Genomic DNA, 26906 nt, shown 5'->3' with positions numbered 1-26906 from the left:
ATCATAGGTACACGTCAACTATGACAGACAAAATGAGAAAAGAAAATCCAGAAAATCACATTGTAGGATTTGTAATGAATTTATTTGCAAATTATGGTGGAAAATAAGTATTTGGTCAATAACAAAAGTTTCTCAATACTTTGTTATATACCCTTTGTTGGCAATGACACAGGTCAAACGTTTTCTGTAAGTCTTCACAAGGTTTTCACACACTGTTGCTGGTATTTTGGCCCATTCCTCCATGCAGATCTCCTCTAGAGCAGTGATGTTTTGGGGCTGTCGCTGGGCAACACATACTTTCAACTCCCTCCAAAGATTTTCTATGGGGTTGAGATCTGGAGACTGGCTAGGCCACTCCAGGACCTTGAAATGCTTCTTACGAAGCCACTCCTTCGTTGCCCGGGCGGTGTGTTTGGGATCATTGTCATGCTGAAAGACCCAGCCACGTTTCATCTTCAATGCCCTTGCTGATGGAAGGAGGTTTTCACTCAAAATCTCACGATACATGGCCCCATTCATTCTTTCCTTTACACGGATCAGTCGTCCTGGTCCCTTTGCAGAAAAACAGCCCCAAAGCATGATGTTTCCACCCCCCATGCTTCACAGTAGGTATGGTGTTCTTTGGATGCAACTCAGCATTCTTTGTCCTCCAAACACGACGAGTTGAGTTTTTACCAAAAAGTTATATTTTAGTTTCATCTGACCATATGACATTCTCCCAATCCTCTTCTGGATCATCCAAATGCACTCTAGCAAACTTCAGACGGGCCTGGACATGTACTGGCTTAAGCAGGGGGACACATCTGGCACTGCAGGATTTGAGTCCCTGGCGGCGTAGTGTGTTACTGATGGTAGGCTTTGTTACTTTGGTCCCAGCTCTCTGCAGGTCATTCACTAGGTCCCCCCGTGTGGTTCTGGGATTTTTGCTCACCGTTCTTGTGATCATTTTGACCCCACGGGGTGAGATCTTGCGTGGAGCCCCAGATCGAGGGAGATTATCAGTGGTCTTGTATGTCTTCCATTTCCTAATAATTGCTCCCACAGTTGATTTCTTCAAACCAAGCTGCTTACCTATTGCAGATTCAGTCTTCCCAGCCTGGTGCAGGTCTACAATTTTGTTTCTGGTGTCCTTTGACAGCTCTTTGGTCTTGGCCATAGTGGAGTTTGGAGTGTGACTGTTTGAGGTTGTGGACAGGTGTCTTTTATACTGATAACAAGTTCAAACAGGTGCCATTAATACAGATAACAAGTGGAGGACAGAGGAGCCTCTTAAAGAAGAAGTTACAGGTCTGTGAGAGCCAGAAATCTTGCTTGTTTGTAAGTGACCAAATACTTATTTTCCACCATAATTTGCAAATAAATTCATAAAAAATCCTACAATGTGATTTTCTGGAATTTTTTTCCTCAATTTGTCTGTCATAGTTGACGTGTACCTATGATGAAAATTACAGGCCTCTCTCATCTTTTTAAGTGGGAGAACTTGCACAATTGGTGGCTGACTAAATACTTTTTTCCCCCACTGTATATGTATATATTTTATTTTATACTGTCTGTTTAAAAACGTTATATGACATTTTATTTCTTTATACTTTCTATAATTTTACAATCCAATACTAGAATATTGTATTAGGAAGCTTCCTGCATGAAGAAGTTAGTAGTGCTAGCTACACTCAGATGTTTACATGTTATGGCAAATACCAAAGCACTGCTAACCAATCCAATTACTATACAGATTATACTGTATATCAACAGCATAGTGTCTGACATAAAAGTTACATGTAGTTAGTTAATCAAATGCCGAATCACTCCCACACCCCTCCCATCTGACCTGTTTATGGTTGCATAGTGCCACTCCACCCTTGCCTTTTGTTTGTGATGCCAAGCTGAGCCCAGAGCCAGGAGATCACTATTCCTGTTGCCAGTGGTGTAAAGTACTAAAACTAAAACAACTTTAAAGTACTACTTAAGTAGTTTTGGGGATTATCTGTACTTTACTATTTATATTTTTTACAACTTTTACTCCACTACATTCCTAAATAAAATAATGTACTTTTTACTCCAAACTTTTTCCGACACCCAAAAGTACTCGTTACATTTCAAATGCTCAGGCAGGACAGCAATATGGTCCAATTCACGCACCTATCAATATAATGCATTGTAATCCCTACTGCCTCTGATCTGTCGGACTCACTAAACACAAATATTGCGTTTATAAATGATGTCTGAGCGTTGAAGTGTGCCCGTCTGTCCATAAATTAAAAAAACAATTCAATCATGTCGTCTGGTTTGGAATATAAGGAATTTGATGTATAGCATTTACTTTTTTATGACAACTGAGTACTTTTTCCACCACTGTACTTAAGTACATTTAAAACCAGATACTTTTACTTAAGTCATTTTCCATTAAGGTATCTTCACTGTTACTCAAGTATGACAATTTAGTACTTTTTCCAACACTGTCTATTGCCTAACCCAGCTCGGTCCCAACTCCTATCCCTAATCAACACACTCAGCCCTGCTCAGTCTCGCACTGTGATGGAGATTTACCACTGTGCTATCTCAGATGCCTTACTGTAATGTCACTGTGATGGAGATTTACCACTGTGCTATCTCAGATGCCTTACTGTAATGTCACTGTGATGGAGATTTACCACTGTGCTATCTCAGATGCCTTACTGTCATGTCACTGTGCCTGCATGGCTGCATCTCAACAGTCTACTACACTGACGTAAAAGGACATATTGTTCTCATCTATCATGAGTTTTCAGATCAGTGCAGACTAAGGAGAGGAGTCAAGGAGATGAGCCCACTTTAGACTATTGAAACTCACCCAGTGTGTTTTACTCCCATGTAGGCCAGATTAGACAGAGCTATACATGGCCAATGATGATGAAGATGTAATACGTTAATAATTTAATATGTTGATGATGTCTGCTGTGACTGTGGGTCCCTGGCTGTCCAGGGAACTCTCCTGTGACCACACTGACACTAATAAATAGAACATGTGAAACAAGCCTGTCTGGGAAACTCATTGATTACAAATCACACGCACCGTCTGTGAATTCATTATTCATTACAACGATCAAGTGATCAAATTGGAGTGAAGAACCTATGATAAGTGGGTTTGTGATTTGGTGCGTTCACGCACTCCCACACCTCTCATACTGCTAAGGTGGGGCCGCTGTTGACAGAATGTGGCTGGAGGAGGAACACTGAGAACTCCCTGTCACAGTGCACTGACTCTCAGTCCCTCACACACCTTCTCTCACAGTACTATTGTCATCCTGAAACATTAGAGACATTATACCACAAGATGGTATTTTCTAGCAGTAAAGAATGGAGGGAGAGAGAGGGGGGATGAGGGTAGAGGAAAAGAGTAAACAAGAAGCAGTAGGACCTTGTTAGTGCATAACTAGCATTGTGTAACACTACAACCCCACCCACATTCTCCCTCACTCACTCCACAACACCCTACCTGATCCTGTTTATGCACCAGTTTCTCTTGATTTACCTGACACTCACACACCGACAGGAACCCCCCCACACACACACACACACACTTCCTAGCAGAGACCAGACAGAGCAGGAGTAAAAGTAACCATGTTTTCTTTATTAGGGTTAAACACAGGGGTATAGAACATAGACAATAACAGCAATAAGGAACTGCACAGAAACATGGCAGAGCTGTAACCTGAGCTCTGACCCAAACTCTCCAGTTAGTTCCACGTAACCACAGGCCTAGGATCAGTTTAATCGCAAAAATTCTAACAACTATAAGGAGGATGTAAAAAAGGCCTTATCCAGGTAGTGGTTAGGGGAAACTACAACTGATCCAAGCTGCAGTCTGTGTGGGTGTGTCTCTATCTACAGGACAGGAATGGGACTGCAGCTCTGCAGATTTTCGCCTGGGAACAGTTACTAGCATGTAGCAGTTTAATTAGAGCGGGTCAACTTGACAATACAATAAGTCATGACAAGTGTGTAGGATTCCCAGCAGTAACCTTACTACTTTACCATTCATCTTTCATCGTCACCTGTCCCTCTGCCCGCCTGTCTGTCTGTCTGCCTGGTTATTTGATTCTCTCTGAGCATGTGTTAATGTTATTTCAGGGTCTGTAGTGTGGGTATACATAAAACATGTTCCTTGTAAAATAACACTTAAGCAAAGTCGTTTTTATGCAAATATAGAAAGGTTGACTGCATTATGTAAATGTCTAAATGCTGAGTGCGGCCAGTGGAGGTGGGACTCCTGAAGGTCATCTCAGACCGGGTCCATGAGACATCCATGATGACACAGGGGTCAGGGGACTCAGAGCTCCGTCATCAGAAGAGCCCTGAGAATCTTCTCTCTGCCCAACCTCATCTCCTCCCCGCTAAACACAGACACACACAGGAATGTTACATGACTGGGATTTGTGTGTGTGTTAGGTGTTAGTGTGTCTGTAACCTGAGTGTGTGTTACCTGTCGGTGTGTGAGGCGAGGTAGGGTACCAGGTGAGGGATAGAGGTGTGGTAGTAGGAAGGGGAGAGGTGGGGAGAGGGGGAGAGGGAACGCTCACAGCATGGACTCCTCAGCTCCAGTATCGGCATGTCCATCTGCAACACACACACACAAAACAGTTTAGTTCACAATCCACTATTATCCTGGTATTTGCTTAGAAATGTCATGGCTCTGATCCAGATGGACAAATGCACTGCCATGAAAAGTGTGTGCGTGTGATGCTGAGTGCTCTGGGGGATGGTAACCTGTGTGTGTGGTTCCTGGGGGTATATGGAGGGTTGTGTCTGGTTGTCCAGTGAGTTGTTAGATCCAGACTTCCCAGTGCTCCGGGACGAGATCGCTGCAAGGGCCTCTGGGAGATTATCCTCGTCCTCATGGTTACTGAGGACCAATTACAGGACAGTGTTCAGCCACAACATTCTAAATGTATCACATGAGTACTGAATAACTAACATCATAGGTTTTTCTGTATAGTGGCTAGGCTATGACAGTACTTGGAGTACAGGACACAGATGTGAGCATCGTATGGAATCCCAGAGCAGGTTGTGAAAACCCTGCCCTACTTACAAGCTGAACTGCCTGACCAGTCTTTTCCTGCGGTTGGGGTTAGACTTGGCGGGTCGGTCTGTGGTTGAGTTGTGGTCGGGGCGGAGGGACAATTTCTCTGTGGTCAGACTGGACGTGGCAGAGTCTCTAGAGTCCTGACTGGAGCTCTGATACCTGAGACACACACACATACCATTATCTACCATCAAACACACACACTGGGAGGAGTACTGTATCACTGGTAATACTGGCCTGTCGTTGATCTCCTGACTAGAGGTTTTCCCTCTGGGCGTCAGTGGAGCATCCTTCATCAGGAGAGGAGAGGAGGATGACAGGAGGATGACAGAGGAGAGGACAGGAGGATGACAGGAGAGGACAGGAGGATGACAGAGGAGAAGACAGAAGGATGACAGAGAAGAGGACAGGAGGATGAGAGAGGATGTTAGCTTTTACACGGCTACTGCAAACACACACTCACTAGGGGTCAGTACTCACTCTATAGAGCTCCTCCATCACTCACTAGGGGTCAGTACTCACTCTATAGAGCTCCTCCATCACTCACTAGGGATCAGTACTCACTCTATAGAGAGCCTCCATCTGAGCTTTGAGGATGTTACACTTGAGATGGTCTGGAGGGCTGCGGGGAGAGGAGGGGTGGAGAGACTTCTCAGACAACTGCTTCTCTTCCGCCTGAGAGATGAGAGAGAGAGAGAGAGAGAGAAAAATGGAGTCCAAATGTGTACTAAAATAACTGCTAAAATGTGTCACCTGGTGTGTTACTGTACCTTGTTGTCCACGTTGACATGAAGTGAAGGCCAGGGAGAGGTGTTGCTGTCTGTCTCCAGGGGGTTGAGCAGACAGAGCTCCAACTCATCTACAGGACAGGGAGGGGCTCTGTGTTCTACACACACACACAGTGTTAACATACAGTGCCCTCCACAATTATTGGCACCCCTGTTTAAGATGTGGTCGAGGACTTCCAAAAATTCTCCTTTTTTTTTAACAACATAGAACCCAAATGCAAAAAAGAGAAAAATCCAACCTTTTATTTAAGTACATTACTTTGGTGAAGAAAAAAAAAAATCACACATTTAGAAAAAAAAAAACTTGAAATCATGTGTCCCACAATTATTGGCACCCCTGATGTTAATACTTTGTACAACCCCCTTTTGCCAACAAGACAGCACTTAATCTCCTCCTATAACATTTCACAAGATTGGAGAACACAGAGAGAGGGATCTTTGACCATTCTTCTTTGCACAATCTTTCTAGATCATCCAGTGTCCTGGGTCCTCTCTTATGCACTCTCCTCTTTAGCTCGCCCCACAGGTTTTCGATTGGGTTGAGGTCTGGGGACTGAGATGGCCATGGGAGGACCTTGAGTTTGTGACTGCTGAACCATTTTTGTGTAGATTTTGCCACATGTTTTGGATCATTATCCTGCTGAAAGACCCAATGACGACCCATCTTCAGCTTTCTGGCAGAGGCCATCAGGTTTTTATTTAAAATGTCCTGGTAGTTCAAAGCGTTCATAATGCCATGCACCCTAACAAGGTTCCCAGGGCCTTTGGAAGAGAAACAGGCCCACAGCATCACAGATCCTCCACCATACTTCACGGTGGGCATGAGGTGCTTTTCGCATACTCATCTTTTGTTTTACGCCAGACCCACTTAGAGTGTTTGTTGCCAAAAAGCTCAATCTTAGTCTCATCTGACCAAAGCACACGATCCCAGTTGAAGTCCCTGTGCCGCTTAGCAAACTCCAGACGTTTACGTTTGTGAGTGTTAGTGAGAAAAGGCTTTTTCCTTGCATGCCTCCCAAACAGCTTGTTGGCATGTAGAGAGCGTCTGATGGTTGTTTTGGAGACTTTGTGACCCCAAGATGCCACTCTTTGATGCAATTCTGTGACAGTGAGCTTAGGACTTTTTTACTTCTCTTACCATCCTCCTCACTGTGCGTTGTGGCAAGATAAACTTGGGACCTCTTCCAGCCTTGTTTGTCACTGTTCCAGTTGTTTTAAACTTCTTAATGATTCCTCTGACTGTAGATACGGGCAAGTTAAGGCGAGTGGTTATTTTCTTGTAGCCATTGCCTGACTTATGAAGGTCGACACAAATCTGCCTTACTTGAATGGTGTGTTCTCTTGTCTTTGCCATGTTGACAAATGGGTAAGAGAATTAGGCCTCTGTGTCACGTCATATTTATACCCCAGGGAAACAGGAAGTCATGAATTACTAATTAAAAGTTCCTAGATACCCTGACCAACTTTAGCAACTACAGAAAAATATATTTAAAAAAAAATCAATTAAAATGTTCAGCGGAATTGTAAGGGGTGCCAATAATTGTGGGACACATGATTTCAAGTTATTTTTTCTTCTAAATGTGTGTTTTTTTTTTTTTACCACCAAAGTAATGTACTTAAATAAAAGGTTGGATTTTTCTCTTTTTTTGCATTTGGGTTCTATGTTGTTTAAAAAAAAAGGAGAATTTTTGGAAGTCCTCGACCACATCTTAAACAGGGGTGCCAATAATAGTGGAGGGCACTGTATAACCTGGCTGCCGTGGTGTGTATACCTGTGTGTGTATACTCACTGTTCTTGCTGTGTGTGTGACAGTAAGTCTCCTGGCTGTTGTCGTAGTGTGTGTGTCTGCGGTGGCGATGGTGCATGCTTCCAGAGTAAGGCGTCTCATTCTCCTCAACACTGAACTGCTGCTCCCCTCCCAGGACAGGACCACTCAGAGGGAAACTGGGGACAGCACATCACACACACTCAAACACACAGTCCAGAAACCCAGAACCAGAACCTCAGACAGCACCCTGGTTCATCTCCATTACCACACATTAACAAGAGTTTTTAAACCTCTCTTTGGTACACAGGCTGCTGAGGGGAGGACATATCATAATGCCTGGAATGGATTGAATGGAATGGCATCAAACACATGGACAGCACCTTTGATACCATTCCATTCCAGCCATTACTATGAACCCGTCCTCCCCAATTAAGGTACAACCAGCCGCCTGTGCTTTAGTAGTCTGTGTGCGGTATTGTGTGTGTATGGCACATCATTTTAACACAGTCATTCATTGTGTGTGTGTGTGTGTGTACACATGTACATTATTAAACTTAAGTGAAAGAGTTTAAGCAGTGCGTTTATTCAACAAGGCTGCAGCTATAGCAACCAAGGCTGGTTGTGATAGGAGTAATTTTAAGGCAACAGGAAGGAATGTTGAGCATGACCAGGATGTAAACACAATCAGCATTGAGGTAAACAACAAGGCTATCAGTGCCATTCTATTGATTAAGCTGAGTCAGAACCTCTCACACACATAACATTCATGTCTCCGAAGAACAAAGGTAGATATGCAGCGATAAATTCAAGGCAAGGTTTCCATAACATGACATCCTATTGTAATGTACAGTGGGGAAAAAAAGTATTTAGTCAGCCACCAATTGTGCAAGTTCTCCCACTTAAAAGGATGAGAGAGGCCTGTAATTTTCATCATAGGTACACGTCAACTATGACAGACAAATTGAGATTTTTTTTCTCCAGAAAATCACATTGTAGGATTTTTTATGAATTTATTTGCAAATTATGGTGGAAAATAAGTATTTGGTCACCTACAAACAAGCAAGATTTCTGGCTCTCACAGACCTGTAACTTCTTCTTTAAGAGGCTCCTCTGTCCTCCACTCGTTACCTGTATTAATGGCACCTGTTTGAACTTGTTATCAGTATAAAATACACCTGTCCACAACCTCACAGTCACACTCCAAACTCCACTATGGCCAAGACCAAAGAGCTGTCAAAGGACACCAGAAACAAAATTGTAGACCTGCACCAGGCTGGGAAGACTGAATCTGCAATAGGTAAGCAGGTTGGTTTGAAGAAATCAACTGTGGGAGCAATTATTAGGAAATGGAAGACATACAAGACCACTGATAATCTCCCTCGATCTGGGGCTCCACGCAAGATCTCACCCCGTGGGGTCAAAATGATCACAAGAACGGTGAGCAAAAATCCCAGAACCACACGGGGGGACCTAGTGAATGACCTGCAGAGAGCTGGGACCAAAGTAACAAAGCCTACCATCAGTAACACACTACGCCGCCAGGAACTCAAATCCTGCAGTGCAAGACGTGTCCCCCTGCTTAAGCCAGTACATGTCCAGGCCCGTCTGAAGTTTGCTAGAGTGCATTTGGATGATCCAGAAGAGGATTGGGAGAATGTCATATGGTCAGATGAAACTAAAATATAACTTTTTGGTAAAAACTCAACTCGTCGTGTTTGGAGGACAAAGAATGCTGAGTTGCATCCAAAGAACACCATACCTACTGTGAAGCATGGGGATGGAAACATCATGCTTTGGGGCTGTTTTTTCTGCAAAGGGACCAGGACGACTGATCCGTGTAAAGGAAAGAATGAATGGGGCCATGTATCGTGAGATTTTGAGTGAAAACCTCCTTCCATCAGCAAGGGCATTGAAGATGAAACGTGGCTGGGTCTTTCAGCATGACAATGATCCCAAACACACCGCCCGGGCAACGAAGGAGTGGCTTCGTAAGAAGCATTTCAAGGTCCTGGAGTGGCCTAGCCAGTCTCCAGATCTCAACCCCATAGAAAATCTTTGGAGGGAGTTGAAAGTCTGTGTTGCCCAGCGACAGCCCCAAAACATCACTGCTCTAGAGGAGATCTGCATGGAGGAATGGGCCAAAATACCAGCAACAGTGTGTGAAAACCTTGTGAAGACTTACAGAAAACGTTTGACCTGTGTCATTGCCAACAAAGGGTATATAACAAAGTATTGAGAAACTTTTGTTATTGACCAAATACTTATTTTCCACCATAATTTGCAAATCAATTCATTAAAAATCCTACAATGTGATTTTCTGGATTTTTTCTTCTTCTAATTTTGTCTGTCATAGTTGACGTGTACCTATGATGAAGATTACAGGCCTCTCTCATCTATTTAAGTGGGAGAACTTGCACAATTGGTGGTTGACAATACTTTTTTTCCCCACTGTATATAATCACTGATAAGAATTTAACAAGCACATTTTCCTTAATCATTCATCTGAGATTTCCAAAGTAGCTATATTCACCTACAGATGTAATGTAGAACCATGTAATCCCTAGTTCCAGCAGCATATGATGACACAGACTACTTCACACACTGCACACACACTCAAATGCTTTACATCTTACATTCAAACAATGAATCCTGATCTAGGATAACTTTGCAATAACATGAAATTATTTGGCTTGCTCTGAAAGGATTTATCTAAAAGCAAATCTACCCGCTAACTGGGCAGGAAAATAAAGTAACGGTACGATTGTTTTGTATAGCATAAAAGGAATTTCAATCTTACCCAGTTAAATTTGAGGACTTTGTAGCATTTAGACACTGAAGTATCAACAACAATCACATGAACTAACACGGCACTGAACATGAACCATTAAACATCATGGTCCAATCCACTAGGAGAGAGATCTCTCTATGGTCTCTGTGTTTAAAGTCTCTCGCTCTCTTTGTTATTACAGGCTCTTTCTCCCTCCCCAGCATGGTGGTGGGGATCTGATGGAGAAGACACATGGTAGACAAGGCTGGTGTGTAATGATGATGGTGGTGATGATGAGGGCCATGTATTTTGGTCCATGAGTCCACAACCAGAGTGTTTATCGGTCTCCCTCAGTCTTCTGTATTCCAGTTCTCTCCTATGCATGTGTGTATGTGTTAGAGTTTGGATTTAGTGGTGGGTTTGGGACAGGGTCCTGGGGCAGAGCTGTAGAGGTTATGATGTAGGGGTCAGAGTGCAGTCATGACCTTGTCTCTGTACACCACACTGATGGATCCTGGGAAAGACCCGCTGGTCCTCTCTGGTACTGACTGATGACTGGGCTCTGGACTCACTGCTACTGCGGCAGGCGCTCTGGACATGGAACATGACACACACACGGTGAGCATACACACACACACAGCCGGTCTGAATGACGCAACACATGAATGATGTAACAGTGATGTGAAATGAAAGACATTTAAAAAAGATAAAGGGAGTAGAGCCCACCAGGCAGAGAGAAAGACAGCACCTCTGAAATGAGAGAGAACTCTGGGGGCTAGGGGGATTTTCACTATATGCCATTAAGACGCCAACTGGCCTTCCCTGTGTGTCTGTCTGTGTGTCTGTGTGTCTGTCTCACCTGTGCGGGGATGTGTGTCCTGAGCGTTGTAGGTAGATGGGGGGTGTGAGGGCTGGGTGCCAAGGCTCATGGGCTATAGGGATGTTACACTGGTACTGAAGAGAGAGAGATGGAGGCAAAGACAGTGAGAAAATAATATTTAGTTGAATATTGCAGATGCATTGCCATGGTAATCAGTCAAAGGTATCCATTGACATTTTATTTTTTAACCTTCATATCCATGAGGAACCATTGTGTGTGTGTGTGTGTGTGTCTTACTGGGTGTAGACTAGGTTCGGGGCTGGTGTGGGCGCTGAAACAGAACAACAAAACTGCTTAATAAGACCACATTTACATACAGATCATTAACAGAAACATATCTTCAATTTACATACATTTTACAACAATGTGCATCATGCTCATTCACATACTGCTCATTAACACAACATACAGTGCCTTCAGAAAGTATTCACACCCCTTTTCCACATTTTGTTGTGCTACAGCCTGAATTAGAAAATTTATTAAAATAGTGGAATTCATTTTTACAAATGAAAAGCTGAAATGTCTTGAGTCAATAAGTATTCCACCCCTTTGTTATGGCAAGCCTAACGTTCAGGAGTAAAAATGTGTTTAACAAGTCACCTAATTTTCATGGACCAACTCAGTGTGCAATAAGTGTTTAACGTGATTTGACTGACTACCTCATCTCTGTACCTCACACATAAAATTATCTGTAAGTTCCCTCAGTCGAGCAGTACATTTCTAACAGATTCAACCAAAGACCAGGGAGGTTTTCCAATGCCTCGCAAAGGGCACCTTTTGGAAAGCAGACATTGAATATCCCTTCGAGCATAGTGAAGTTATTAATTACACTTTGGATGGTGTATCAACACGCCCAGTCACTACAACGATACAGCTGTTCTTCCCAACTCAGTTGCCGCCGAGGAAGGAAACCGCTAAGGGATTTTACCATGAGACCAATTGTGACTTTAAAACAGTTACAGAGTTTAATGGCTGTGATAGGAGAAAACTGAGGATGGATCAACAACATTGAAGTTACTCCACAATACTAACCTAACTGACAGCGTGAAAAGAAGGAAGCCGGTACAGAATAAAAATATTCCAAAACATGCACCCTGTTTGCAACAAGGCACTAAAGTAATATTGCAAAGAATGTAGCAAAGCAATTCACTTTTTGTCCTGAATACAAAGTGTTATGTTTGGGGCAAATCAAATATGCAACACATAACCAAATACCACTCTCCATATTTTCAAGGATAATGGGGGCTGCATCATGTTATGGGTATGCTTGTAATCGTTAAGGACTGGGGAGTTTTTCAGGATAAAAAAAGAAACGTAATGGAAAAATCCTAGAGGAAAACCTGGCTCAGTCTGCTTTCCACCAGACACTGGGAGACAAATGCACCTTTCAGCAGGACAATAACCTAAAACACATGGCCAAATCTACACTGGAGTTGCTTACCAAGAAGACCGTGAATGTTCCTGAGTGGCCGAGTTACAGCTTTGACTTAAATCTGCTTGAAAATCTATGTCAAGACCTGAAAATGGTTGTCTAGCAATGATCAACAACCAATTTGACAGAGCTTGAAGAATGTTGAAAAGAATAATGAGCAAATGTTGCACAATCCATGTGTGGAAAGCTCTTAGACTTAACCAGAAAGACTCAGCTGTAATCGCTGCCAAAGGTGATTCTATCATGTATTGACTCAGGTGGTTGAATCCTTATCTAATCAAGATATATTAGTGTTTAAAAATAAATGAATGTGTGTGTGTGTGTGTATGTATGTATATATATATATATATATATACACACACACACATACATACACACACATTCATTTATTTTTAAGCGTTCACATTTTGACAGAGTATTATGTAGATCGTTCACAAAAAATGACAATTAAATCAATTTTAATCCCACTTTGTAACAACAAAATGTGGAAAAAGTCAAGGGGTGTGAATACTTTCTGAAGGCACTGTACATGCTTGGTTGTCCTGTGCTCTCAGGGACCCACCTGAGGTGTAGTGGTTTGGCTGTAGAGAGAGAGCGAGAGACAGGTTAATCAGGTCAGTGAATCAAGCACAGGAGAATTCACATGGGAAACTGCCTGTATGGATGTTTTACTGTATGGGGTAACTGGGAGCTGTAGGGTATAGGCTATAGGGTGTACTGGGGGGAATATACCAACCCTTGCCCCCCAGTGAGTGAGTGCGGGAGGGGTATCTCTTGCTGGGTCGTCTCTCAAACGTACTGGCCCTCCTCAGCCTCCCTCCGTGAGTCGCCTGGTACTCAGTCTTTCCACTGAGAAGGAGAGAGAGAACACTTTAAAGGATTTTGACAGTGAGTCAGATGAACTCATTGATACCAGTTTTATGTCTCTGCATGCAGTTTAAAGGAAGCTGCTAATTAGCATTAGCGTAATTGCTAACTAGCATTAGCGCAATGACTGGACGTCTATGGTAACTGCTAGCATGCTAGTAGATATCATAGACTTCCGATCATTGCGCTAACGCCAGTTAGCATTGGCTCACGAAACTACCGCTAACTTCCTTCATACTGGACGCAGATACATAAAAATGGTATCCATGAGTTCATCTGACTCTGGGGTAGTAGATAAGGGCTTCATAGCCAAAATCTCGAAGTTTCCCTTTAACGAAGACTAACTGTAGCTGGCGTCTGTATTTGGCATGTTAGGATGTACAGAACATTTACATGACTCAACATACTGCGTCCCTGTATGATGGGGATATATGCGTGTAATAGTGTGTGCATCTGAAGGTCATTTCAGTTTGTAAACAAACGGCGTGGCGACAGCTCCCTGTAACCATAGGGAAAGATCCCTGTAACCATAGCTTTCATCAAGTAACCATAGAGACAGAACTTGCATTTTGGATGGCGCACTAGTCTTAATTTAGTGCACTACCTTTGACCAGAACCCTACCTAGTTCTGAGTGCATCCAAAATGGCACTCTATTCACCATATAGTGCACCATAGAGCTCTGGTCAAACCTGGTGTACTCTATAGGGAATAGGGTGCCATTTTGGACGCAGACTCTGTTGGTGCAAGCCCCACCCACCTGAACCTGAAGCGTGATCCGAGGCGTGTGAAGTCACTGCGGGAGGCATTCCCAGCAGTGGGCTGACGCAGCCGGAAGAAGGCGTGGCTCTCCACGGCACATTTCCACAGGTGTTTACATGTCTTCGAACTGTCCAACTGGAACACAAAGGTGTGCTCCTGCTCCCGCCCCTAAACACACAACAGCCAATCACAATCAACCACCACTCCGACAAAAACCATGTATGAAATCATCTTTGTCGTCAAGTCAAAAGGTCAAATAGGGGGTGTTCATGCACAAGTGTGTAGCCTGTAAATGTATGATGGTGTGAAATGGAAATGTGTTTTTTGCATATATGAGACACCTTCAGAGAGTGGGGTCATGGCCAGGGCTATTTGTCACCGTGTGTGTATTGCTCACCTGATCATCATCCTCCGTCACCACTAGAGTGAGTCGACTCTTCTTGAAGTCCAGGCGGGTGATCTTGGGCCTGGAAAACACACACAGTTGACATTGTCAGAGACTATGCAGCTGTTTTCAAGAATATATCAGTGTGTTTTGGAGTGTTTATGTCAAAGACTGTGTGTTTACCAGAAAAACAGGCCTATCTTGGCGGAGCCCTCAAACACCAGGATGCCAGTGGGAGTGAGACCCAGAGCGTACTCTCCTCCGTCCCTTCCCTGAGGACAACACACACAGTCACACGCTCATAATGCTACTCTACGACCACCAGCACAACTCCCTTCAAAAACACCACACACACACCAACCTTGACAAAGTGCATGTCCACTCCGTACAGCTCCAGCCATTTACACTTGTTGAGGAAGCTGGTCTCTGCCTGGGATGGATCCTTACCCCTGGGGAAACACACAAACATGTGCTCGGCCTCTAACACACACATATCCTGCCCTGTAGGTGGAATGTCCTCCATATTTCTTGCAGTGATCCAGTTCAGATGTACACAACAGATTAGGGCCTAGGGGTTTATCTGGCAAATAGAGAGAGAGCGAAACTCAGTAGGGTTTCTCTTCGGTTTCTCGCTTTCACTGGTGTCATGTCAGCTCAGTGAGCCCCAGCGTATGTGTGTGTAATCTGTGTGTGTGTAATCTAATCTGAGATTGGAGCGATCAAACACTAGCGGGGTTAAATACTGCCTGGATTCAATCAAGATGCTCCAGGGACTAATCCCTTAATCCGTCTCACAGACAGAGAGGAACAGAGGGAGAGAGGACCAGAGGGAGAGAGAGAGAGGACCAGAGAGAGAGAGGACCAGAGAGAGAGAGAGAGAGGACCAGAGAGAGAGAGAGAGAGAGAGAGAGAGAGAGAGGACCAGAGAGAGAGAGAGAGAGAGAGAGAGGACCAGAGAGAGAGAGAGAGAGAGAGAGAGAGAGAGGACCAGAGAGAGAGAGAGAGAGAGAGAGAGAGAGAGAGAGGACCAGAGAGAGAGAGAGAGAGAGAGAGGACCAGAGAGAGAGAGAGAGAGAGAGAGAGGACCAGAGAGAGAGAGAGAGAGAGAGAGAGGACCAGAGAGAGGACCAGAGAGAGAGAGAGAGGACCAGAGAGAGAGAGAGAGGACCAGAGAGAGAGAGAGAGAGAGAGAGGACCAGAGAGAGAGAGAGAGAGAGAGAGAGAGAGAGAGAGAGAGGACCAGAGAGAGAGAGAGAGAGAGAGAGAGAGAGAGAGAGAGAGAGAGGACCAGAGAGAGAGAGAGAGAGAGAGAGAGAGAGAGAGAGAGAGAGAGAGAGAGAGAGAGAGAGAGAGAGAGAGAGAGAGAGAGAGAGAGAGAGAGAGAGAGAGAGGACCAGAGAGAGAGAGAGGACCAGAGAGAGAGAGAGAGGACCAGAGAGAGAGAGAGAGAGGACCAGAGAGAGAGAGAGAGAGGACCAGAGAGAGAGAGAGAGAGGACCAGAGAGAGAGAGAGAGAGGACCAGAGAGAGAGAGAGAGAGGACCAGAGAGAGAGAGAGAGAGACCAGAGAGAGAGAGAGAGGACCAGAGAGAGAGAGAGAGGACCAGAGAGAGAGAGAGAGACCAGAGAGAGAGGACCAGAGAGAGAGAGAGAGGACCAGAGAGAGAGAGAGAGGACCAGAGAGAGAGAGAGAGGACCAGAGAGAGAGAGAGGGAAGTGGTGAGCTACATAGGTTTGATACAGCACTAGAGAACACCAGAGTGATCACCTGCTCTCCTCTATCTGATGTTAAAGAATCAGACAGCCCATGTGGCTATCACCTGTCCTGTGTTCTTATCCAGATGCACCTACAGTCTGTTCAGACAGAAACCAGTGAAGATGTCCTGTTTGATGGCGTTTTAACTCACCTTAGGTCCACCCACTTGTTAAAAATGTCTGCCTCCATGGTCTCACTCTGTTTGGGTGTGAAGCGGAACTCTGACACCAGCTCAGGAGAATGCTCTAGAGGGTCACAGTCCCCCAGCTCACCTACACACACACGCGTTATAATCAGGTGTAAAAGAAACCTAAACACTGATTGAAGAGATACCGTAGTGTGTAAATCATCACCTACTCTGTAAGCAGTAGGCCCCCAGTTCTACTGATACATCATATGGACATTTCAACCTGCAGGGAGAGAGGAAGGTTAAAGAGCAGAGATCACACCATATGTAGCCTTACTTTCAAGAGTATTTGTGTGTGTGTGATATAAATATATATGTGTGTTGGGGAGGAGAGGTCCTTTTCTTCAAATTAGCAGCCCTCTGATCCTGTACTTTATTATAGAGCTACACACAGGAGACATGACCCAGATGGGGGGAAAGAGAGAGAGAGAGAGAGAGAGAGAGAGAGAGAGAGAGAGAGAGAGAGAGAGAGAGAGAGAGAGAGAGAGAGAGAGAGAGAGAGAGAGAGAGAGAGAGAGAGAGAGAGAGAGAGAGAGAGAGAGAGAGAGAGAGAGAGAGAGAGAGAGAGAGAGAGAGAGAGAGAGAGAGAGAGAGAGAGAGAGAGAGAGAGAGAGAGAGAGAGAGAGAGAGAGAGAGAGAGAGAGAGAGAGAGAGAGAGAGAGAGAGAGAGAGAGAGAGAGAGAGAGAGAGAGAGAGAGAGAGAGAGAGAGAGAGAGAGAGAGAGAGAGAGAGAGAGAGAGAGAGAGAGAGAGAGAGAGAGAGAGAGAGAGAGAGAGAGAGAGAGAGAGAGAGAGAGAGAGAGAGAGAGAGAGAGAGAGAGAGAGAGAGAGAGAGAGAGAGAGAGAGAGAGAGAGAGAGAGAGAGAGAGAGAGAGAGAGAGAGAGAGAGAGAGAGAGAGAGAGAGAGAAGAAAGTGTAGAAAGTGTGTGAGGTTTAGTGTGTCGGGGGTGTTAGGAGCTGCTTACTTGCCGGACAGAATGTCTTGTCGAAGCTGCAGCACAAACAGGTACCTGGAACACAGACAAAAGGAGTGAGAGAATAAAACCACTCAATCTTTCCCTCTTTCACACTGACTGACAGACAGGCACACAGACTGTCTCTCTCTGAAGAGGTCTCAGTCCATTTTGCCTTCATTAGTCTCTTCCCCACTAGACCAAAGTAATTAGCTACGCTGCCCCTTTACACCTCTACACTACACCCAGGAGGGGGTGAGTTTGTGTGAACGAGAAACTGTGTGTGTGATTGTGTGTGTGTATTCATGTGTGCTAGAGAGTGTGTATATGAGTGTGAGAGCGTGTGTGTGTGTAGGCAGCCAGGTGTGGTGTTACCTGGTGAACTCCTCATGCAGGTTATTGGGCTCTGAGGAGTAGAACTTCACCCTGAAGAACAGTCTGTATGGAGGACCATCTGAAACAGACAGAGAGGGGGAGGGAAGATATAGACATGCCAATCTACTATTCTACCACATATTGTAAAAAACATAATATATATATATAAATAATTCTGGGGACACCAGGCACTTAAACAATTCTGCAAACTCGGGTAAGAACCAGGCAGCCCTGGTTGCAAAACGTGTGCACCTTCTCTCTCTCCGAGAGGGGCGTTTCCAGACAAGGTAAACATGGGCATCACCCTGCAACACTCCCTAATCACCATGTCAACAGCTGGTAATGAGCCTCCTGCCCCCCCACTTAGCTACATACACACACCATACAAACACTGCACACAAACCCAGTGTATACAGTACACACATTAAGTAGAGGACACTGCCAACAGTCTGGCAAAAGTATCTGGCTTTCACTTGTTATTAACTATACACCACACACACTAAGAATATTAGATAGTGGGAGTGAATGGACTCACCTCTGATCTGTTTCTTTATGGGCTTGGACACATCCAGCCAGTGCTGAGAGACACAAAGAAGTAGAGAATCAATAGAATGTTATACATATGGGGGATACAACCATCCCAGCTCTGCAGATTTTGCTGTGAAGAGACAGAATCATTAGATAATTTGTTTTGGTACTGTCCATATGTAGCTTGTTTTTGGTCACAGGTCCGGAAATGGCTGAAGAATTGCAATATTTACCTGGAGCTAACTCTGCAGATAGCACTGCTGGGTGATTTGAAAAGTCATAGTCAATCGATCAATAATATAGTATTACTTTTAGAAAAACATTTTCTTTAATTTACAATCTGTAGAAACTATGAGAATAGAAAGGTTCAGACCTTTTGTAAAACATCACAGCACAGTTGAAAAATATATGGCAAACAGATATCAAAACTGGATGGTTTTCAGAGATAGATGGGAGGTGGAGGGTAGCTGAAGGATGGGATTAAAAACAAACAAAAGATGACTATTGTAAAATACATTGTGTCCGTAAAATGTATATAGTATGTATAAGCTGGAAGTAGAAGCCTAAGTGTTGTTGTCCATTAGTTTACTCCAATTAGAGGAGGGATGGTAAGGGAAAATCAATTTAAAAAAGACACACATACATACATACAGTGAGGGAAAAAAGTATTTGATCCCCTGCTGATTTTGTACATTTGCCCACTGACAAAGACATGATCAGTCTATAATTTTAATGGTAGGTTTATTTGAACATTGAGAGAATTATAAATTGATTTGCATTTTAAATGAGGGAAATAAGTATTTGACCCCCTCTCAATCAGAAAGATTTCTGGCTCCCAGGTGTCTTTTATACAGGTAACGAGCTGAGGTTAGGAGCCCACTCTTAAAGGGAGTGCTCCTAATCTCAGTTTGTTACCTGTATAAAAGACACCTGTCCACAGAAGCAATCAATCAGATTCCAAACTCTCCACCATGGCCAAGACCAAAGAGCTCTCCAAGGATGTCAGGGACAAGATTGTAGACCTACACAAGGCTGGAATGGGCTACAAGACCATCGCCAAGCAGCTTGGTGAGAAGGTGACAACAGTTGGTGCGATTATTCGCAAATGGAAGAAACACAAAAGAACTGTCAATCTCCCTCGGCCTGGGGCTCCATGCAAGATCTCACCTCGTGGAGTTGCAATGATCATGAGAACGGTGAGGAATCAGCCCAGAACTACACGGGAGGATCTTGTCAATGATCTCAAGGCAGCTGGGACCATAGTCACCAAGAAAACAATTGGTAACACACTACGCCGTGAAGGACTGAAATCCTGCAGCGCACGCAAGGTCACCCTGCTCAAGAAAGCACATATACAGGGCCGCCTGAAGATTGCCAATGAACATCTGAATGATTCAGAGGAGAACTGGGTGAAAGTGTTGTGGTCAGATGAGATCAAAATCAAGCTCTTTGGCATCAACTCAACTCGCCGTGTTTGGAGGAGGAATGCTGCCTATGACCCCAAGAACACCATCCCCACCGTCAAACATGGAGGTGGAAACATTACGCTTTGGGGGTGTTTTTCTGCTAAGGGGACAGGACAACTTCACCGCATCAAAGAGACGATGGACGGGGCCATGTACCGTCAAATCTTGGGTGAGAACCTCCTTCCCTCAGCCAGGGCATTGAAAATGGGTAGTGGATGGGTATTCCAGCATGACAATGACCCAAAACACACGGCCAAGGCAACAAAGGAGTGGCTCAAGAAGAAGCACATTAAGGTCCTGGAGTGGCCTAGCCAGTCTCCAGACCTTAATCCCATAGAAAATCTGTGGAGGGAGCTGAAGGTTCGAGTTGCCAAACGTCAGCCTCGAAACCTTAATGACTTGGAGAAGATCTGCAAAGAGGAGTGGAACAAAATCCCTCCTGAGATGTGTGCAAACCTGGTGGCCAACTACAAGAAACGTCTGACCGTCATGAAAATAAATAATTATATATATATATATTTATTATTTATTTATTTACATATATATACACTGAACCAAAAATATCAACGCAACATGCAACAATTTTAAAGATTTTACTGAGTTACATAAATTAATTAGGACCTAATCTACAGTACCAGTCAAAAGTTTGGACACACCTACTCATTCCAGGGTTTTTCTATAATTTGACTACTTTCTACATTGTAGAATAATAGTGAAGAAATCAATAATGTAGTAACCAAGTGGAATCATGTAGTCTCCCGAGTGGCGCAGGGGTCTAAGGCACTGCATCGCAGTGCTAGCTGTGCCACTAGAGATCCTGGTTCGAATCCAGGCTCTGTCGTAGCCGGCCGTGACCGGGAGACTCATGGGGCGGCGCACAATTGGCCCAGCGTCGTTCAGGGGAGGGAATGGCCGGCAGGGATGTAGCTCAGTTGGTAGAGCATGGCGTTTGCAACGCCAGGGTTGTGGGTTCGATTCCCACGGGGGGCCAGTATGAAAAAAATAAAAAGATAATAATGTATGCACTCACTAACTGTAAGTCGCTCTGGATAAGAGCGTCTGCTAAATGACTAAAATGTAAAAAATGTAAAAATTGCCAACAAGGGTTTTGCCACCAAGTACTAAGTCATGTTTTGCAGAGGGGTCAAATACTTATTTCCCTCATTAAAATGCAAATAAATTTATAACATTTTTTACATGCATCTTTCTGGATTTTGTTGTTGTTATTCTGTCTCTCACTGTTCAAATAAACCTACCATTAAAATTATAGACTGATCATGTCTTTGTCAGTGGGAAAACGTACAAAATCAGCAGGGGATCAAATACTTTTTTCCCCCCTCACTGTGTATATATATATATATATATATATATATATATATATATATATATATATATATACATACTGCTCAAAAAAATAAAGGGAACACTAAAATAACACATCCTAGATCTGAATGGATGAAATAATCTTATTAAATACTTTTTTCTTTACATAGTTGAATGTGCTGACAACAAAATCACACAAAAATTATCAATGGAAATCAAATTTATCAACCCATGGAGGTCTGGATTTGGAGTCACCCTCAAAATTAAAGTGGAAAACCACACTACAGGCTGATCCAACTTTGATGTAATGTCCTTAAAACAAGTCAAAATGAGGCTCAGTAGTTCGCTCTGGATAAGAGCGTCTGCTAAATGACGTAAATGTAAATGTAAATGTAGTGTGTGTGTGGCCTCCACGTGCCTGTATGACCTCCCTACAACGCCTGGGCATGCTCCTGATGAGGTGGCGGATGGTCTCCTGAGGGATCTCCTCCCAGACCTGGACTAAAGCATCCGCCAACTCCTGGACAGTCTGTGGTGCAACGTGGCGTTGGTGGATGGAGCGAGACATGATGTCCCAGATGTGCTCAATTGGATTCAGGTCTGGGGAACGGGCGGGCCAGTCCATAGCATCAATGCCTTCCTCTTGCAGTAACTGCTGACACACTCCAGCCACATGAGGTCTAGTATTGTCTTGCATTAGGAGGAACCCAGGGCCAACCGCACCAGCATATGGTCTAACAAGGGGTCTGAGGATCTCATCTCGGTACCTAATGGCAGTCAGGCTACCTCTGGCAAGCACATGGAGGGCTGTGCGGCCCCCCAAAGAAATGACACCCCACACCATGACTGACCCACCGCCAAACCGGTCATGCTGGAGGATGTTGCAGGCAGCAGAACGTTCTCCACTGCGTTTCCAGACTCTGTCACGTGCTCAGTGTGAACCTGCTTTCATCTGTGAAGAGCACAGGGCGCCAGTGGCGAATTTGCCAATCTTGGTGTTCTCTGGCAAATGCCAAACGTCCTGCACGGTGTTGGGCTGTAAGCACAACCCCCACCTGTGGACGTCGGGCCCTCATACCACCCTCATGGAGTCTGTTTCTGACCGTTTGAGCAGACACATGCACATTTGTGGCCTGCTGGAGGTCATTTTGCAGGGCTCTGGCAGTGCTCCTCCTTGCACAAAGGCGGAGGCAGCAGTCCTGCTGCTGGGTTGTTGCCCTCCTATGGCCTCCTCCACGTCTCCTGATGTACTGGCCTGTCTCCTGGTAGCGCCTCCATGCTCTGGACACTACGCTGACAGACACAGCACACCTTCTTGCCACAGCTCGCATTGATGTGCCATCCTGGATGAGCTGCACTACCTGAGCCACTTGTGTGGGTTGTAGACTCTGTCTCATACTACCACTAGAGTGAAAGTACCGCCAGCATTCAAAAGTGACCAAAACATCAGCCAGGAAGCATAGGAACTGAGGTGGTCTGTGGTCACCACCTGCAAAACCAGTCCTTTATTGGGGGTGTCTTGCTAACTGCCTATAATTTCCACCTGTTGTCTATTCCATTTGCACAACAGCATGTGAAATTTATTGTCAATCAGTGTTGCTTCCTAAGTGGACAGTTTGATTTCACAGAAGTGTGATTGACTTGGAGTTACATTGTGTTGTTTAAGTGTTCCCTTTATTTTTTTGAGCAATATATATATATGTATATATATATATATATATATATATATACACATATACACACATACATATATATACACATATATATATAAAAAAGTAGAGAAAGACAGACAGAGACAGAGATATGTAGAGAGAATATGATGGAGAGAGAATATGACAGATAGCTGGAGAGTCAGATCAATCATTTTAACACCACACTGTGATTCATTTAACTATTGTCATTACATCATAGGGAAACCCCTCAGCAATGGCAGGTTGTGGTGTGTGTGTTTGTGTTCAGAGGCTTTATGTATACTCACCGAGACTTGTTCTGGGTCCATGAACTGCAGTCCAAAGTAGTCAGCCTCCACCAGGTCCAGATGATACCTGATCTGGTCAAACAGCTCCTGGCCCTTTGACCTTTTCTGTTAAACACACACGTGTACTATAGTCACAATAGGGAGGCTGGAGAATAAATAGCCTAGACCTTGATGCTGGATATGGAGCAGAATGACAGTGTGTGTGTGTCATTTCTAGGGCCTGCATCTGGGGCAGAATCAGAGGGATAAAACCTGGGGGAGTATCCATAATTCAGGCCTTTGTCTTTGAAACACCCGCCCTTGAGCTGAACACCCACCAAGATGCAATGCCCTAAACCACTAAAAAGCTGCACCCCTCACAGTGTGTGTTTTTAAAAGAGAGAGGATAACCTTGTACTTTGTTCCCTGATAACAAGTCTGAACCTGCCTATTTCTGTGTGTGTGTGTGTGTGTGTGTGGTGTTACGGAGTGGGAGGTCACAAAAAAAAGCTATTGTCTTCCTGTTCCTCTCCTCAGCTCCTGTCAAATCACAGCACAGACACACACACACACTCCCAAATCAACCCCATACCCAAGGCACTTTCCCTAGACAGACAGACAGACATTTCCCCTAGATATTATCTCCAAAGCTCTTGTGCAGATCTGGATTAGACAGCAAGTGCAAGTAAAATGGGACAAAGTCCACCAAGCCTATAAGGAGGTAGAAAAGGTGAAGTTATCACCATAGCGCTAATACCCATGAAATCCACTCATATCTAGGAGTGTTTAGGGGGTAGTGGCTAGCTGAAAGCGCCTAGGGGCATAGCCATGCGAAGTAGGGGTCCTGAGGGTGCTGCAGCACCCCTGATAAATAAGAAGAAAAAAATGTTTTCAAATACCTAATATTTCTTTTCCACAAAAGTAGTGCCCTGGGCCTTTATTACTACTTACTACATGAGCAGACCAAAATAGCCATCAACAGTGCAGGGAGAAAGAATTCTCAGCAGCACTGCCCCCCCCACACAAATAAAAGTCAGCACCCCCACCCTTAAACATCTTCTCACAGCCATGCCTAGAGGGCAGGCACTAGCGGGTCGATTTTGGATGAAGACAAGTTTAATTGAATTAATTTCAACTCAATACACCTGTAGATGAATCCCTGAGGGAGGATTCAGCAGTCATGTTCAGGCTTGTTCCTGTCAGAGCTCTATATAGACTCTGGTTTCAGTCAGCTGATGTCCTGTGATCCGTTAGCATTTTCTCCAGCCAGTTCGTATTAATAAGAGGAAACAAAGGAAATAGTCCTTACATACACAAGCCTTTATTCTCTAAGGCAAAGTTATAGCCTACTGTTTGGAATACATTTAATGTGATATTACTGAATGTACTGTTTATTTCTGAAGAGAGGATGCTTTCCACACACTGCAAGAAATTATCTCCAGAGTCAAACTTCATAAAGCATATTTCTTAACTACACCATGTCCTGGCTCCACACACCTGCAGCGCACTAATTTAACTTCAAGACATTGAGCGCAGCAATTTACATCCTCTCACACGCAGTGAATTGCGCTCATGTTCTGATGTTTTGTGTATTTGCCAGAATCTTTTGCCCAATACAAATCCAACTTATTATCATCATGATAAACTACTAGCGTCTATCCAGGAACATTAGGTCATAGGATCTCTGTATCCATGACCATTGATTCCCTCAGCAGTCTGACTTCTTGTAAGTGTTCAAAAAGTGACACGAGACGGCTTCATTGACGATGAGACACGCACAAACTCGACCTTTAAGATAAAAAAAGCTCACAAGACAACATGATGCACATATGCCTACATACTAATCATCTCCATCTCCCCTGGACCCACACACTCTCTCTTGTCACAGCACCACAAGATAAATCAGATCACTCACTCACAGAGACAGAGACAGAGAGACAAACAGAGATAGAGAACTGAGGATGGAGGGAAGGAGGCAGAGAGAGAGAGAGAGAGAGAGAGAGAGGCAGAGAGAGAGAGAGAGAGAGAGAGAGAGAGAGAGAGAGAGAGAGAGAGAGAGAGAGAGAGAGAGAGAGAGAGAGAGAGAGAGAGAGAGAGAGAGAGAGAGAGAGAGAGAGAGAGAGAGAGAGAGAGAGAGAGAGAGAGAGAGAGAGAGAGAGAGAGAGAGATGGGGGGACAGAGATGGGGGGGACAGAGATGGGGGGACAGAGATGGGGGGGACAGAGATGGGGGACAGAGATGGGGGGGACAGAGATGGGGGGACAGAGATGGGCAGAGAGAGAAGGAGGGAGAGGATGTGGAGGTTTCTCTGAGGTAAGCAGCTTCCTCCCAACAGTCAGAATGGGGAAGTAATGTGATGAATTGGCTGATCACAACACCATCTGTAGCCCTACCTCTCACTGCACAGGACACACAATGACAGGTGTGAAAACTCCATGGTGCTGAATGACCTAAGCCATACAACCATAGAATAACAGCCACGTTTTTATTCTGCTGATAGAGAATTGTCCGAAAATAATATGGAGACACCACACACACTCACTGGTATATCCACGTTAACGTCCGACCCGTCCAGCAGCAGCACGCGGCAGGTGATTGCATCCCTGGCGGTCCCAGCCGCCGGGATGTGCACAGCCGCTCCCCCGGTCACCACGGCGGGCGCGTGGACGACCTGCTGTTGGTGTGCGAGGAGCGCGGGGTTCGCGGTTCCCCCTCTTCCTTTCCCGTCCGGTTCGTCCGCTGTCTGAAACCGTCTGCGCGAGCGGTGGCTGAACGTCCGGCGTAGGAAGCCCATCATCTTTCCAATTGTTAATTCTACCCACAGCGCGAGCACCGTGTTCGGTGTCCACGGGGAGGCTTACTACAGGGAAACAATGTGTGTGGCGTTTGTCCCACTGCCACCACCCCGGGGCGAAGAGTCCCTCACTGCAGGCACGGAGACCTCAGGCTGCCGCTGAATCCTGAAACTGACGGTCGGCAGCAGTGGGGATCACCAGCCGCATAATTGAGCAGGACCTGTCTATTCGGCATTAACAAAGCAACCAGTTGAATTTTCCAATCATTTATTCGGTTTCAATAGTGAACTCACTCACGGAAGCACAACCCCCCTTTCGTCTCCGCCTGCCTTTCGTCCCCGCTCGCGCACCTGCTGTTGCACTGATTCTGAAATGTTGGAGAAATCCCGGAGAAATCCCGAGCAGCTCTCGTGCTCCGCAGCGGGCGTCCCTATAGTCTCACATACCGTGGTTAGTCTCCCGGGACGCGCTTACTCAAACCAGTGGTCGGTATTATTTAATCCTCTCACGAAGAACCGAAACTGCTCCACCTCACAGGTAAGTCAACCAGAGAAACTGGACAAACAGCATGCTTTGCGCCTGCGTAAAAACACAACGCAGAACAAACTTTTTTTTTTACTGGGGCCAGGCTGTCAGCGAAGCAGCGCTCCCTGTCGGCCACAGGCGACACCACGGCTAGCGCAGTGGAGGACAAACCACAACAGGGACAATGTAATGTGGAGGACAAGCAAAAAAGAAGAATGCAATTTCAGAATAAACCGGTAGGATTATGGTGTAGCCGCGGGATTCAGGCAGAAAGAAGCACACACACCAGTGAAAGTGCAGAGAGTTGACCTGTCCTAAAACAAATATATTCCT

General features: G+C 44.8%; 1 protein-coding gene across 2 annotated transcripts; it reads right to left on the bottom strand.

The window, feature by feature from the left end:
• Nucleotides 1–3589: 3589 nt before the first annotated feature.
• LOC121543237 (band 4.1-like protein 4B) lies at nucleotides 3590–26620 on the bottom strand. 2 transcript variants are annotated; one of them, XM_045226012.1, is made up of 23 exons: nucleotides 25796–26620; nucleotides 23275–23379; nucleotides 18515–18557; nucleotides 17980–18058; nucleotides 17617–17661; nucleotides 16823–16875; nucleotides 16617–16737; nucleotides 15072–15159; nucleotides 14894–14982; nucleotides 14723–14792; nucleotides 14324–14493; nucleotides 13435–13547; nucleotides 13261–13279; nucleotides 11504–11537; nucleotides 11246–11340; nucleotides 7641–7795; nucleotides 5833–5948; nucleotides 5627–5737; nucleotides 5300–5352; nucleotides 5069–5221; nucleotides 4747–4882; nucleotides 4463–4596; nucleotides 3590–4373 (listed from the first exon to the last, which is right to left on the bottom strand). In XM_045226012.1, exons 1-23 carry the CDS (start codon nucleotides 26048–26050, stop codon nucleotides 4310–4312), a joined length of 2301 nt encoding a protein of 766 aa, XP_045081947.1. In that variant the 5' UTR covers nucleotides 26051–26620; the 3' UTR covers nucleotides 3590–4309. The 2 variants fall into 2 exon arrangements, with proteins under 2 accessions (XP_045081947.1, XP_041708924.2); XM_041852990.2 differs by having other exon boundaries at nucleotides 5069–5352.
• Between the last annotated feature and the right edge of the window lie 286 nt (nucleotides 26621–26906).

This window comes from Coregonus clupeaformis, chromosome 17, assembly GCF_020615455.1.
Source record: "Coregonus clupeaformis isolate EN_2021a chromosome 17, ASM2061545v1, whole genome shotgun sequence".
NCBI classification, from domain to species: Eukaryota; Metazoa; Chordata; class Actinopteri; order Salmoniformes; family Salmonidae; genus Coregonus; species Coregonus clupeaformis.
Note: the sequence above shows the minus strand (reverse complement) of the source record. Positions and strands in the feature narration are given on the sequence as shown.

Excerpts from the sequence above, each read along its gene's own strand:
- LOC121543237 (XM_041852990.2), bottom strand. The coding sequence starts at position 26,050 with ATGATGGGCTTCCTACGCCGGACGTTCAGCCACCGCTCGCGCAGACGG. Across the intron at positions 15,160-16,616 it reads AACAAGTGGGTGGACCTAAG|GGGTAAGGATCCATCCCAGG; the intron begins GTGAGTTAAAAC and ends GTGTTTCCCCAG. Across the intron at positions 14,793-14,893 it reads AAGATAGGCCTGTTTTTCTG|GCCCAAGATCACCCGCCTGG; the intron begins GTAAACACACAG and ends TGTGTTTTCCAG.